The 12,970-nt window shown below is 37.6% G+C and overlaps 1 protein-coding gene and 1 pseudogene across 4 annotated transcripts in view; one reads left to right on the top strand and one right to left on the bottom strand.

Annotated features, from left to right (window-relative positions):
• LOC129732613 (trafficking kinesin-binding protein milt) overlaps window positions 1-12,970 on the top strand; it is a 161,542-nt gene that overhangs the window by 63,726 nt on the left and 84,846 nt on the right. The window contains exons 1-2 of one of the 4 annotated variants that reach the window (XM_055693623.1): window positions 901-917; window positions 11,297-12,374. The exons of 2 other annotated variants lie outside the window; for them this stretch is intronic. In XM_055693623.1, coding sequence (XP_055549598.1) covers window positions 11,471-12,374 — 904 coding nt within the window. In that variant the 5' untranslated portion in view covers window positions 901-917; window positions 11,297-11,470. Of the gene's footprint in view, window positions 1-900; window positions 1,299-11,296; window positions 12,375-12,970 lie in introns of those variants that run through there. One more of the 4 variants, XM_055693622.1, reaches the window with a different exon arrangement.
• LOC129733437 (5S ribosomal RNA) lies at window positions 2,747-2,865 on the bottom strand (annotated as a pseudogene).

The raw sequence follows: 12,970 nt of genomic DNA, 5'->3' as shown, positions 1-12,970 counted from the left end.
ACTAGCGGCCTTGAAATGATAAGCATCTCCTGCTTTAGTTTAGTTATCTTAAGCACAGATTTTTGGTGAAAGAGAATTTTTTTAAATCGAAAATCACCTTGGAGTTTATAATTTAGACATAATATTCCTATATTTTACGCGTTTATTACGTTTTATTTTATAATTTGATTGTACGATTGGTGAACTTTTGGACGAGCTAATAAAATTTATTTTTCATTTGTAACTTATCTGTAACATTATTAATAATTTTCAATCTAATATTTGGTAACTCGATCGCTTTTCGTCGTCACGAGACAAATATTTTTTGAATTTGGTGTAATCAACCTTCCAAATAGAAAATGAAAATGACGCATTCTTCTTTTCTCATTAAGAAAGCCAAAAGTGAATTACTCTTCATTCCATTTGATTACCTACGCACCGATCACTCGGTGTTAAGTAAGAGGTTTGTACCAATTTGAGCCAGATAATTTCGAATCCGAAATAAGCCGATGGGTGTGTCTTGTAACTGCCATCCACACTGAGTGCCACCCCTAGTGTAATTATTATCAAACCAGCAAATTGAGAGGCCATTATCAGCCGCCGGGTAGCGTCCGACTTACTCGCTCGCTCGAGCTACTTGCCTCATACTGATCCGCGTGTAATGCACTCTCCCTACTTCTACATGGTCAACGCCACATCCTGGCTGGCTGGTGGTCAATATTCACCATCAACCGATGGGGCATGATGATGGTGCACGATGTGCGGTAGGGTACTGAAACGATTTGTTCGTTTGCTACGGTTTCTCCTCTATTTCTCAGGGAATTCTCGCGGCATCTCTCGATGCAATGCGGTGCGGCTTCGCACGAGAGTCGCCGCGTTTCTTCTCGGCATTCTTCTTGGCCAGTACGGGCCCAACTGCCATTCCGTTCGGACGTGAGGTAGGTTTCGTTTCAGCCACGAATAAATCCGGTTTTTTTTTCTGTGCTTCAAACCACACACCTTTCTAGACAAGAATGTTTGAAGCAACGCGTTAGAACCAAATACGGGGGACGACCTCTTTTAGAAGGAGAGGTTCTGCGGGATAGTGAGTCGCGACAATTGCCGGTGGAATTAACGGTGCTGTCAGATCCTTTCGAATTGAAAACATGAATCGTCGCGTTTCGCTGTAATCGTTGTGTTGGCCGTTCAAGTGCCTGCCATCGTCATCATGTGATGTATTTATAGATATTCTCGGCTCTTTTAGTACGTGTGTTGTGTGCTTGTTATAGACGATGGTGAGTTAAACATTTCCTTTCGAACGTCTCGTGGACCCCTGGAAAGTGAGTATGTGCGTGGAATGCAAAAAGCAGGGTCAAAACAGTGAATAAACCGTCTGTGGAAGAGCATTGTGATTTCTGGCCGGCTTCAGATCCTGTGAATATTCAGCTTTGCATCTTGTCCTGTGTGTGTATTTTACACGTGGGGGTAAAGCGAGAGCAAAAATCTGTTTTCAATTGAATTAAGTGTGTGAAAATTAATTTTAGACCGTTGAATGAGAAGAAGTGAAAATAAAAGTCAAATTCACTGCGCGGTGCATAATTAGTGCAAAATCAGCGGAGTAATTTCTGGCAGTGTTGTGTAACTGGTGAAGAAACCGAATACACTGAATTTTGTACGTGAAAACAGTCGCTGCTTACAGCTCAAGGACATAGCCGCCATCTAAACTAACAATGTTGTACGTTGGAAAAATAGCAGCATAAGTGAGAAGAAACAGCTGATATCAAACCAGAGCGCAAGAGATTTCATTCACATACTACTCGTAGAGAGTCGGCAAATGAACCGCGACAGAGTTGATCGCTCGCGGTGTTATCGTTTATGTGTCATAATCGAGTATGAGTAATACCGTTTCTATCATGATCGAAATCAATTTTTGTTGCAACTGCAATATTTTACGCCTGTTGCTAATCGACTAAGCGTATCTAACCCACGTCGTTGTTTATCACGTGGTTGAAAATAATACAGTTTTCATGAAATGATAAATAAACAAAAATACTCAGCGCTCATTGAATTTCATGAACTACAATCTCCACTTCGGTTTTCGTGTAGTCACCCCCTCATTGATGACCCGTGCCCGCCGGTACCGATGGCGTTTTGTATTTTTGGCCTTGCCTATTGAACGACGTACGGCAGCCAGACCATCGCACTAGCGCGCTAGTGTATGTAGTTCCGATATATCTGACCAAAATAGTCACGGATGCGAAACGGATAAGAAAAACATTCCAAAGTATATCTTTCGCTTCCGTTTCCAATACCAACACCTTATCGGGGCGGGCGATATCAGAGTGCAAGTAAAATCCTTTTGTGGACGCACTGACGCACGAATCGGTCGCAATCGGATTGATTAGTTACCCGGGGTAATTTGCAGTTTGGGTTATCTGTACCGGGTGGGAGCGCAAGTGATTGCACTTTTTTGTTTTTAATTTAAATTCTGGAAAGTTCGTTTTTCTAATTTCATTTCCAACGTTCACTATTTATGTAGTCTTAATTTTACTCAAAATAGTGAATAAGCCAAGCCAAGCCTTGGTGCTACATTCCGGATTCGGAACTTGACCTTCTGTTTATTTTTACACAGACTTCGCAGCCGACTGTTTAGTGTACAAGACAATTGCGGGGCTAGCGCTACCATCCTACTGACACTAACAGTCTCTCCCGAGCCGAGACTCGAACCTACGACGACTGGCTTGTTAGGCCAGCATCGTACCTCTAGACCATCTGGGAGATAGAAAAAGGCCAACGACACGCGACGTTCCCAAGCAGTCACCCATCTAAGTACCAATCGCGCCCGATGTTGCTTAACTTCGGTGATCGGACGAGAACCGGTGTTTTCAACATGGTATGATCGATCGTCATAATAGTGAATATGATGAATAATAAGTGATGACAAGTTAAGAAAAGCGCAGTTTGGTTTTTAATTTGAAGACAAGTAATAGAAATGACGAATTTAAAAATTAACAGAAAACACAGTGGCGAACTTATTCAACATTTTTTGGCGAAACAATATTGTTTCAGTTGTCAGGTTCTAAGGCGTCACACAAGCTATGTAAAAATTTTTCGAAATTTTCACGGCAAATCCCTAAGCGTTACAAAAATGTTTTAAACATTGTTTCTATGCCCACAAAATGTAGAACAGACAAAAAAGAAGATGCAGCATTTCACGTTACATTAAATCTGAATCCTTAATTTTCAAATTTGATAAATTGGTACCCGATTTTCTGAATAAAAAAAAATTCAGCTCCACACAAGCTCACTAACAGACTATTTCTGATTTATCTGAAAATTACATAGGAATTTATTCAATGCAAAGACGACATTTGTTGTTTATTAAAATCACGATTATATTTTAAATCGATCCCCTCAGAAAACGGCAGCAGCAGCTGAATAAAATCCGGTGAAAACGAGAACAATGAAAAATCCTAACATTTGACATTTTTTTAATTTTTAGAGAACAACATTGTTGTGGGCAATATATGATTTTATTTTCCAATGCTCACCTTATTACTTGTTAAATTAAATTTATAACTTGTTTAAACTTGTTCAATTTTTTACTTGTTAAATGATGTATACATTTATGGATTACCGAAATTACTGATTTAAAAGTTTAGATGTTTTTGGATTTATAGTAGGGTAGGGAACATATTCTAAGCAGCTTTAGGAAACGCCGGTGTATTGAGGCGAAATACTCACAATGTGTTGGGTGAAAATCAAACAGAAGTATATCAATCTGTTCTCTATCTTTCTCTCTGTCAGAACTTGTTTTCAGAATGTAAAACTAAGGTAGCAAACTTTAAAAATAATCAATTAAAGTTACCAATCGGGGGACACTATTCCAATCACCCCGAACCTATTTTAAGCAGTTTCCATCTGTTTTGTAGGCGTTTTATTTCAGCACCCGAAGTGGCTTCTGAATGGCTGCAATATAGGTCGATTTGTTTATAATGGTGTTTGTTTACAGGTTCCTTATATTCGTAAGACAGCTAGACAATCAAAGTTTTCGTTGCCATCATTGAAATTGTTGATATTGATCAAAATTCAGGAGCTTAAGGCCTGTTTTCTTCAACTGATTAAAATAGGCGCCTCTGCTTAAGCCGTTCCCTACCCTAGAAAGATTATGTATTTTTATATTTATGGATTTAAGTCTTCAATAATTGATGAATTTAAGAACTAATGGATTGATGTGCTTGAGGATTTGTAAAAGTATGGATTTATCGATTTATGAACGTATCGGTTTGAAAATTTATAAATAAATTTGTATTTTCAGATTTGTAGAGCTTAAAATATAAGGATTTTTAAATTCATTAATTCATTGATTTATGGATTTCTATTGATTTACGGACTCATGGTTTCTTAGATTTAGGGATTAAATTTGACAGATTTTAAGCTTCAAAGATTTTTGAAGGGTGGTTTAAATTTTCGAATTTCAAAACCTGTTACTTTATGCCTTTATAAATTTTTGAATTTATTGGTGTAAAGATTCATATGTTTTTGGATTATTAATAAAAAGGTTTTTTTTTTCAATAATTCAACGTTCCACGTTCCACATGAACAACTTATGGGGTGGTAGAGGGTACGCAATGTTCACACTTGTCCGTGAAAGGGAGGAGGGGGTAATGATAATGTCCACGAGGACACATTATTTTCCAAAATTATGGAAATCTGCCAAAAAATACATTGGTCTTTAACAAACATTCAACAGATACTCTGGTTTTTGGAGTCGTTGTCTGTTGTATTTGAGATAAATTTGGAATTATTTCATTGGTGGCCTCCTTATTTTTTGGAGAGATTCCTCAGACATGTTGAGCATAAGTTGAAACCCTTTCAAGAATTTCACGCAAAATAAGATATAAATTTTTGTTTTCTCTTGTTAGCAGAGATACTTTCAAGTTTTTTTTAGGCTAATGTTTCATTCACTTTTTTACTCTTCAAGGCAACTTCAACTAAGTGATGAGCTGCTGGTTTGGAGAGAACTAATTAATTTTTTTGTATCAACTGACACGAGATCAATATTTCGGTTCTTTTTTAACAAAAATTTCCAGTAATGTTTGAAATTATTTTTGTTTTTAGTCTCTTCCAACTTCGAAATCATTTACAGCAAAATTTAGAATTCATTTTTTATTTCCCCTTCCTTGATCTTTTAGTGCATTTTTCAGCCTCTGGTGGGATTTATGGTTTTAATGGTTCTGAAATCTGGTGGGATTTATGGTTTCACTGGTTCAGGTTGTTTAGGAATCTGATATTTTTTGCTATTCTTTTGTTGAAATTTTTTTGTTTTATCACTAAATAAATTCCAGAAAGAAAAAATTTTACAATGTTTTTTGTAAAAAATTGTCCTCGTGGACAAAGAGAGGGAAAAAGGGGTTTTATAAATGTTCACGATTGTTCACGAGAGAGGGCGGGGGCATGTCTAAAATTATAGGTTTTCTGTCTGCGTGGAATGTGGACATAGGTTTATGCTCCTATCTAAATATTAATTTTTAGATTATTCTGAATTGGTACCCGATCCTCGGAATGGAAAATGTTCAGTTTCATGCAAGCTCACAAATTATTCTAAACCGATCATTTCCGGTTTATCTGAAATTTAACAATTTTTTAGCACTCAAAAACAATTTTTAGCGCTCAAAAACTGAATTTTTCGGAAAAAAACGTTCCCGTTTGCAATAGTAACAAAATACTTATGAAAATTATCGTTCACAGACCCGCTGTGTCTCCATCTAGACACTGCAATCCTCTAAAACTAGGTTTTAGGAAAACGGCTATGACGCTATTGATAGCCGAAATTTACGAATATACGCTAAAAAATATTCAAACTTTACCTACTTTTCTGACGCAGAAAGTATAATAGAAGTGTTTTTGGATTATTGGTTTGACTGATGGATTTATGCATTTGTGGCTTTGTAAAAATATAAATTTACCGATTGATGAACTTATTAGTTTGTAGCATGTGAATTAATTCGTAAAAATGAATTTATTGAACTTGAGATTCACGGATTTTTGAATTTACAAATTTGTGGATTTTTAGATACACAGATTTTTGTATTTCTAGATTCATTGATTCATGGATTCATAGGATTCAGTGGATGCTGAGATTAACGTACCACAACTAGTTTAAAAACATGGTTTCGAGAGAAATGCTGCCAACAGCGTAATACTCACTATATTTGTATCCAGGACATGCAAAACATATCTCCAAATATACCTCAATCAATAACCAAAATACCCGAACACATCACTTTACTCTAAACATCCGAAAAAAATACGAAAATTTATTATTTTTCGATTTTCCAGAGCAGGGCCCCCCTCAAAGATTTATAAATTGATTGAATTGAATTTTCGAATTTCAAGGCTTATGACTTTATGAATTTATAAATTCAAGAATTTATTGGAAGTGTTCGACATCGGAGGAAATGTAAGCAAAAATCAAGAGAATGGATAACGTCTGTCAAATAACCATCAATGCTAGTTTTTCTCAGGCATTTTTTGTAGTTTTCACAAAAAAAGGATTTTTGAAAATGATAATTTTATTTTTTCTTAGTTTTTTTTCTCCAAAATAATTAGAATTAAATTAAATTTTAATTTTCGGAAAAAAATTATCTTTTTATAATGTTTATGAGGGTGCCAATGGAATGTATAGACAAAATTCAACCTTGAAATTTCAAAAAAATTCTTCTCGAAAAAAGTCTTCAGAGCGATTAAAGTTACACATTTTTAACCGATGAAAATTACACGGGCAGTGCTCATGAAGTATTAGAAATTCAATTTTTTTTTTTGTCAAATTTCTCAGAAATATACGAAATATCGAGATCTAATGTAATAAAAAAATTAAAATCGAAATTTTTAGCAGAGAGTCTCCCAACTCAAAAATTGATTGTTTTTTTTTCTCATAAATTTTTATTTACTAAAAGTGCACTTTTTTTTATTTATAAATGTTGGTAGAAATATGAATCTAATTTTCGGAAAACAAAATGTGTGAAATTAACTATAGAAACAATTGATAAAACATTTAATAAAATTTTACAGGGAAAGTTATTTTGCATTGTTTAGGTATAATAAAACATTTTCCATTTTTTTACAAAGAATAATTCAAATGGTTTACTACCGTCTCTCTTCTGTTCTTGAAGCAAAATCACCCCAATGGCCCAATCTCACTTCGTTTATGTTTTTTACTAAAATTGTATGCCAATTTTTCCCACAATCGTTAAAAATCTTGCTGATAAACGTAAATAATTATCCTCGAACAGTGATTTTTTAGGTTTAAATGGTTAAACGAATCTAGTACTAGTTGAACGCTATAATATAGTAGCATATAGGAAACAGATTTATTTTTTTTTTCTTTTCTTCATGATTTTCGAAATCAGGTTTCTGGAAGTTAAAAGCAGGAGCAACAAAATTCTAATAAGAAACATCAAAGAAACAGATGAAAAAGTAACTTCAGCCTGTTTTTCGATAGAAACTAGCAATTGCAAGCTCTTAGCGTAAATGCAGCACATAACGCGAAACGCACCTTCACGTGGTCGTTAGGCACTAGGTGCGGCGCGGTATTTACGATCGCTTTCGGGCTAATGAAAACACAGATCGGTGTGGTATATTCCGCTCGACAAGCGCGCGTAAAGGAAATCGGATTCCGATTCCGAACGCTGCAACGACGATAGAGCTATGTACAACCTTCATAGCACAATCGAACCGCGCCGCCCGCCGAGACTCTGGCGGAACTCGGTGAGGACACTCGGAATTGGGTTCACAATGACTCGCAAATTTTCTGCGAAAATTGGAGGGTGGGCTTTACACGAGGTGAAGTAAGCGCATCAGACTGTTTCGAAGTAAACCACAAATGTCAAGTTACGATGAGGTGGTTTTATTGCATTCCGAATCCCACGATTTGGAATTCGTCGTAACGATGAATCTGACGCACATGGTCACCGCGGGGATGATTATCAATAATCGCAACCGTAACACACTAATCACCACCGACAGTTTGATTAACAGTAGTTTTGTTCAACATAATTGGAGCGATTACATAGCATTTTGTTGCCACCTTCATTCGTTCGCCTGGGATAGAAAGTTTTTATTCATTGGAGCAGTGAAGTGGATCGGATTATGTCAATTTTTGATAATCTATTGTCACTAAAGCTCACACACTGGCATTTAACTACTTGGACATTGACTTGGCTTGACTCAGTTTACACGAGAACTTTTAAAATTTGGTTGTTAATTTGATATTTCTAGGGACAACAACCGTCTGTGTAAGCAAAAGTCATGTTTGTTCCCAGACTTCACAAAGGAAGTCAGGTTGAAAAGATGTTTGCTTCCGCCAGACAGCGGGAAGAAACGAACAACATAAACAATATTTGTTAGGCTTCAGTTTCGGGTATCAACAAACAACCCAATGCATCGGTTTTTGTAATATTACGTAAACATGTAAGATGGTCGATGGGAAGTGAACGCAGATGAGTGTCAACAAACTATGTAGAATTGTGCAACGCAACGGATGCGTTATTTATTGTCCCTAGGAGGGCTGCTAACATAGAACACAAAACAGATCTCGACCATTTTGAGAAACGTGACAAAGTGTGGTTGCATATTTATTCTTCGCCGTGAAAGGAATTGATTAAACAATTTTAATGTAGCACAACATGCACACCCAGCAAATCGACCGAAACCACTTAACATATCAAAACGGCCACTCGGTCTCGAGGGAAATTAACTTAATTGGCGCGAACTCGGCCATGCGTAGCTCATCTGTCACTTCGGGATGATATAACTGTCTAATTGGTCGGCAGACTGGACACATCGCGTGTTTAGTTGAGTTTTTTTTGTGCTAGTTTCATTTTTTCTTGTGCTTTCTTTATTTTATTTTTTGTGCCCAATCGGAAACTTTAAATTTGCAACAATCGCGTGTCCTACCATTCCACGTGAACCGCCCTCAGCCACCCACACGTGCGCCATCAATTTGCAACCCCTGTGGTTATTTGTTAGGAAACCGATTCGCTGATTGGTAATTGTTAGCTGATCCATGCTACCTGCAAACGATTGCAATTCAGATAGCGAAAATGTGATTTTTTTTTCTTTGATTATTGGCTACAGTTTCCGTTTCGCCATTGACAAATTTGCAAGCATAGTTTCACGCATTTAAAGCGAAAGTGTCTCGAATACAAACTGGTTTCGTAATGTTGTTGAGGCATGAATAAAAAATACCCTATGGTTCACCGTGTAACATTGTAAAAAAACTCGTATGACCTGACAGAAAATCCCTTTTTATATATTTATATATGTACCAAAAAGCTTAGTCCATAAGATTTCCTCATGACCACCAAATAAATCTTCAATCAACCGAAGGGTGATACTACTACCGGAAGGTTTCACGAAAAGTTTATCCGATCCGGGCTGTACAGCTCATCGTTGTGTTGTATTTACCGGAAAACATCTAATAAAAACCCGCGCACGACTGATTCCATACAAACCACTAGCTTGGTGTAAAAACTGGCCGGCCGCCGGCTAGACACAATAGTTTGTGATAATACAGTCAGTGATGCAGCAAAGTGTAGGTCAAACTAGCCGGTATCAGTTCACTCTTCCAGCACGCAACGTATTGCCAATTTACTGGTGAAAGAGCTAGCAATACTTCACCGTCGATTGCTGAACTCACTCGTGCAGTCGGTTGATTGTAAAATAAAAAATCAGGTGCCTTTAAAAGCAACAGCAAACACAATGTTGGGCGGACGGTCTAAGTATTTACTGTATCAGAGTGTCCATATACTTCATAGTCCCCAGAATTATGTTCTTCACTGATTATAACCATAGACGTTCTTTGAAGTGGCATTCCAAGTCATAAATAATGATATTTTAAATGCAAGTTAAAAAATCGTGTTACTGGTTACAGGATACCTATTAAGAATAATTGATTGAAAGTAGTGAAAAAATTAGAAAACCATTCTAGTTTGTTCATATTGATAGACTCCTTGGGTGCCAAGAGATCAAACGGGTTTCGAAAAATTTCTGATTTCATCAGAAAAATGTAGTTTTGAACAAGTTTGCAACCACCGATTTTAAATTTGATACTTCCATTAGAAAGCCGAGAAAAAATGCTTCAAGACTCAAATAATTAGATAAGCAACGATTTTCCCTTTCGATTCAGATCATTTTTCGAAATCGCGCTTTGAACACTTGATTTTGAACACATGACGCGCAGCCAATAACAAAGCAATAGTTCTTTCCAGAAAATTGTAATTATGGCACGATATTGGCAGAGAGAACGAGGTTTCAATAAGACTCCTTCCTCTTGACAAAATTAGAAATTTTTCTACGATTTTTTCTACATTTCTTGGTTTTTTTGTTTTTATTTCATGGAAAACCAGACAATGTCAGAACATTTATGTTTCATTCAGGAGAAAGTTTTAACCGAGACGCGATTCTTTTTCGAATACTTTGTCCACTGTGATTCCAGGGCAGCGTTGCTTTACGTTACGCATTCTGCTTACCGAGTGCTTAAAAATATCAGGGAAATTATTTTAATATTTCAGAGAATGTCATGCAAAATCAAGGAATTCAATTGAAAACCTGATTGCTTCCCTGATAAAGTCTTATTTCAAAATACCTTTATTAACACAAACCCCTCAATAATTTTTTTATTGCAATTTATATGTTCTAGAAAAAAAAATCATCCGATTCCATCAATTAATTTCATTCAATTGAATCAAAAACAAATGGTCAAGATTATTTTCCCTAATTTGCCTTAGGCTAGTATCTAACATTGCCTAAATAAACAATGGAGAAAAGTTGCAGGCTTTCTGCTAGAAATTGTACAAAAATAAAAACAGTTTCATCCAAACATTTCATTAACACCAGTGAAGTGTTTTAAATTGCAATCGGACAAACTCCCACAGTAAAACTGCACTCGGTCATGTGGCCATCAATGTCACGGACATCGTTGAAAGTTGTGTTGGAACTGGTCACCGCAAAGCAATTGTAAAACAATAATCAATTCAAACACTTTCAACAACTTCGTACCTTGTTTGTGCAGAACAAAGCGAAAGATGTATGGCCGCTAACAGCTAACTTTCCCACTGTCATTTCACAGGGGCAAGTGCTAGTTTAAAATTCGAATGAGCTTGAAAAATGTTTCCAGTTCATATTTTTGGGTGTCTTTCTTTGCAGAAAATTAAAATATGAAATTAACGATAAAAAGAAAAAAAGTCGTTGTTAGGCCTTTGTTTATCAAACAGAATTATTTTTGCGCTCTGGGTTGGTTTCACCTGCAACATAAGCATATCTTTCAAATGGTTAGTTGATTCAAAGAAAAAAGTGAAAAAACACTGAAAAACTGCTAGGTGGTATCCTGAACCAGCTGCTGCCGAGTACCGGCTCCCCAATCATCTACCAAGATGTAACCTGTTCAGCTGATGAACGAACCTCGAGAAAAGCGCAACAACAACAAGATCGATTGCAGTGTGAACAAATTATGACGTCAAAAACAACGGCCACCATCTCGACTGTTTCGACATGTAGTGGTGGCCACCATCGTACTTCCTCTGTGGAAAACACCGGAAATTCAATCGTCAACTCCATCACCAGCTGCTTGGCATCCTCGAGTGAAGCTACTGCCAAATCAGCCTCCGCTTGTGATGATGAAGATCTGTACAACACGCTTTTCACCAAGAAGCTGCCCTCGGACAGTATCTTGAATAGTACGCTCCTGGATTGCGCCGACGACTATTGCGGAGGTCTTGTGAATGGAGCCAACGATACACCGGATCTTAGTTCCCTGCCCATTTCCGTATCCTTCCGACCCAGTGATTCAAGCTTTGGCTTCCAGAATACGTACGCCGTGCTGGAACGGCAGCTCGCAAGCAAAACACAGGTTGCCCAGCAACTGCGTGAGTTCCTGGAGTACAACGAAATCTACAAATCGCCAGCATTCTGCGAAGCGTCACCGCGTGATTATAGTGCAAATTACTTAAGAAGAATCAGTGAGGAAAGCATTTCCTCCCGTCATTCATCTTCCACACAGGAAGATGCCGATAAGCCTAGTTTCCTAGAGTTAGAGCTTGAAGCTTCGAGTAGATTGCGAAAAATTAAGGAACGCTTCGGAAGTACTAGTAACTTGTTAGCTGATGCTGATGCTACGGATACGTTGGAGTCTCCATTGGTTGAAGCGCTGTACGGTATTAGCGCGGAAAGTTTGAAACAGGCAGGAGCGGACAAATTTCATCCCAACCCGGAGGTGTTTCTGACAACGGAAACTGCAACCGACGGGCAGAAAGCGGGTCAATCCGGCGAGCATCCGGAGTATATCTATCACGTGGCGAAGGGCAGTGATGGGCGGATGTATCTTAAAGTGGTGCGGAGTTTGCTGCTCGATAAAGGTATTATTTATTACTTTCTAGTCTATTTATGATTTCATTTATTACCTTTAGTCAAAACTTGTCCAGTTACAGTTTCAAGCTGATTCTAATTCTAACAAACTGATTGAATTTATTATGAAATCATCCATTGCAGTCAATGTGCAGTTGTTTATATTTCACAACAGAAACTAGACGACGACGACGACGATGGGTTGGTCGCAGATCAACGGCCCACTTAATGGCACTATCACTATCACTTCGTGTCGCAACGCGACGCGTGCGGTAGCATTGACGGCTTCTGCACTAAATACAGTTAATTAGCAAGTATCTCCATTCGAATTTTTCTCTTTCTCTGTTGCTCTCTGTTGCTTTCCTCTCGGACGCTGCCAGCTTAGCGACCCACAGCCCGGAGGGAAACCTTCTTGGGTAACCGCTACCTGTTTGTGTGAAACAGGAATGTCGCGCCGCAAGCTAGAAACAGGGACCGGCGTGGAAATTCGCTTTTTTTCTTCTCGGATGGATATTAATAGCTCTAAGTATGTCGTGCATAACAAGATAGTGGTTAAGCCCTCTTAACAAGAAATGCATTGACATTGTTGACAATTTTCAATGGGTGT

Source organism: Wyeomyia smithii, chromosome 3 (genome assembly GCF_029784165.1).
Source record: "Wyeomyia smithii strain HCP4-BCI-WySm-NY-G18 chromosome 3, ASM2978416v1, whole genome shotgun sequence".
Classification (NCBI taxonomy): domain Eukaryota; kingdom Metazoa; phylum Arthropoda; class Insecta; order Diptera; family Culicidae; genus Wyeomyia; species Wyeomyia smithii.
This window is presented reverse-complemented; position numbering and strand designations above follow the sequence as displayed.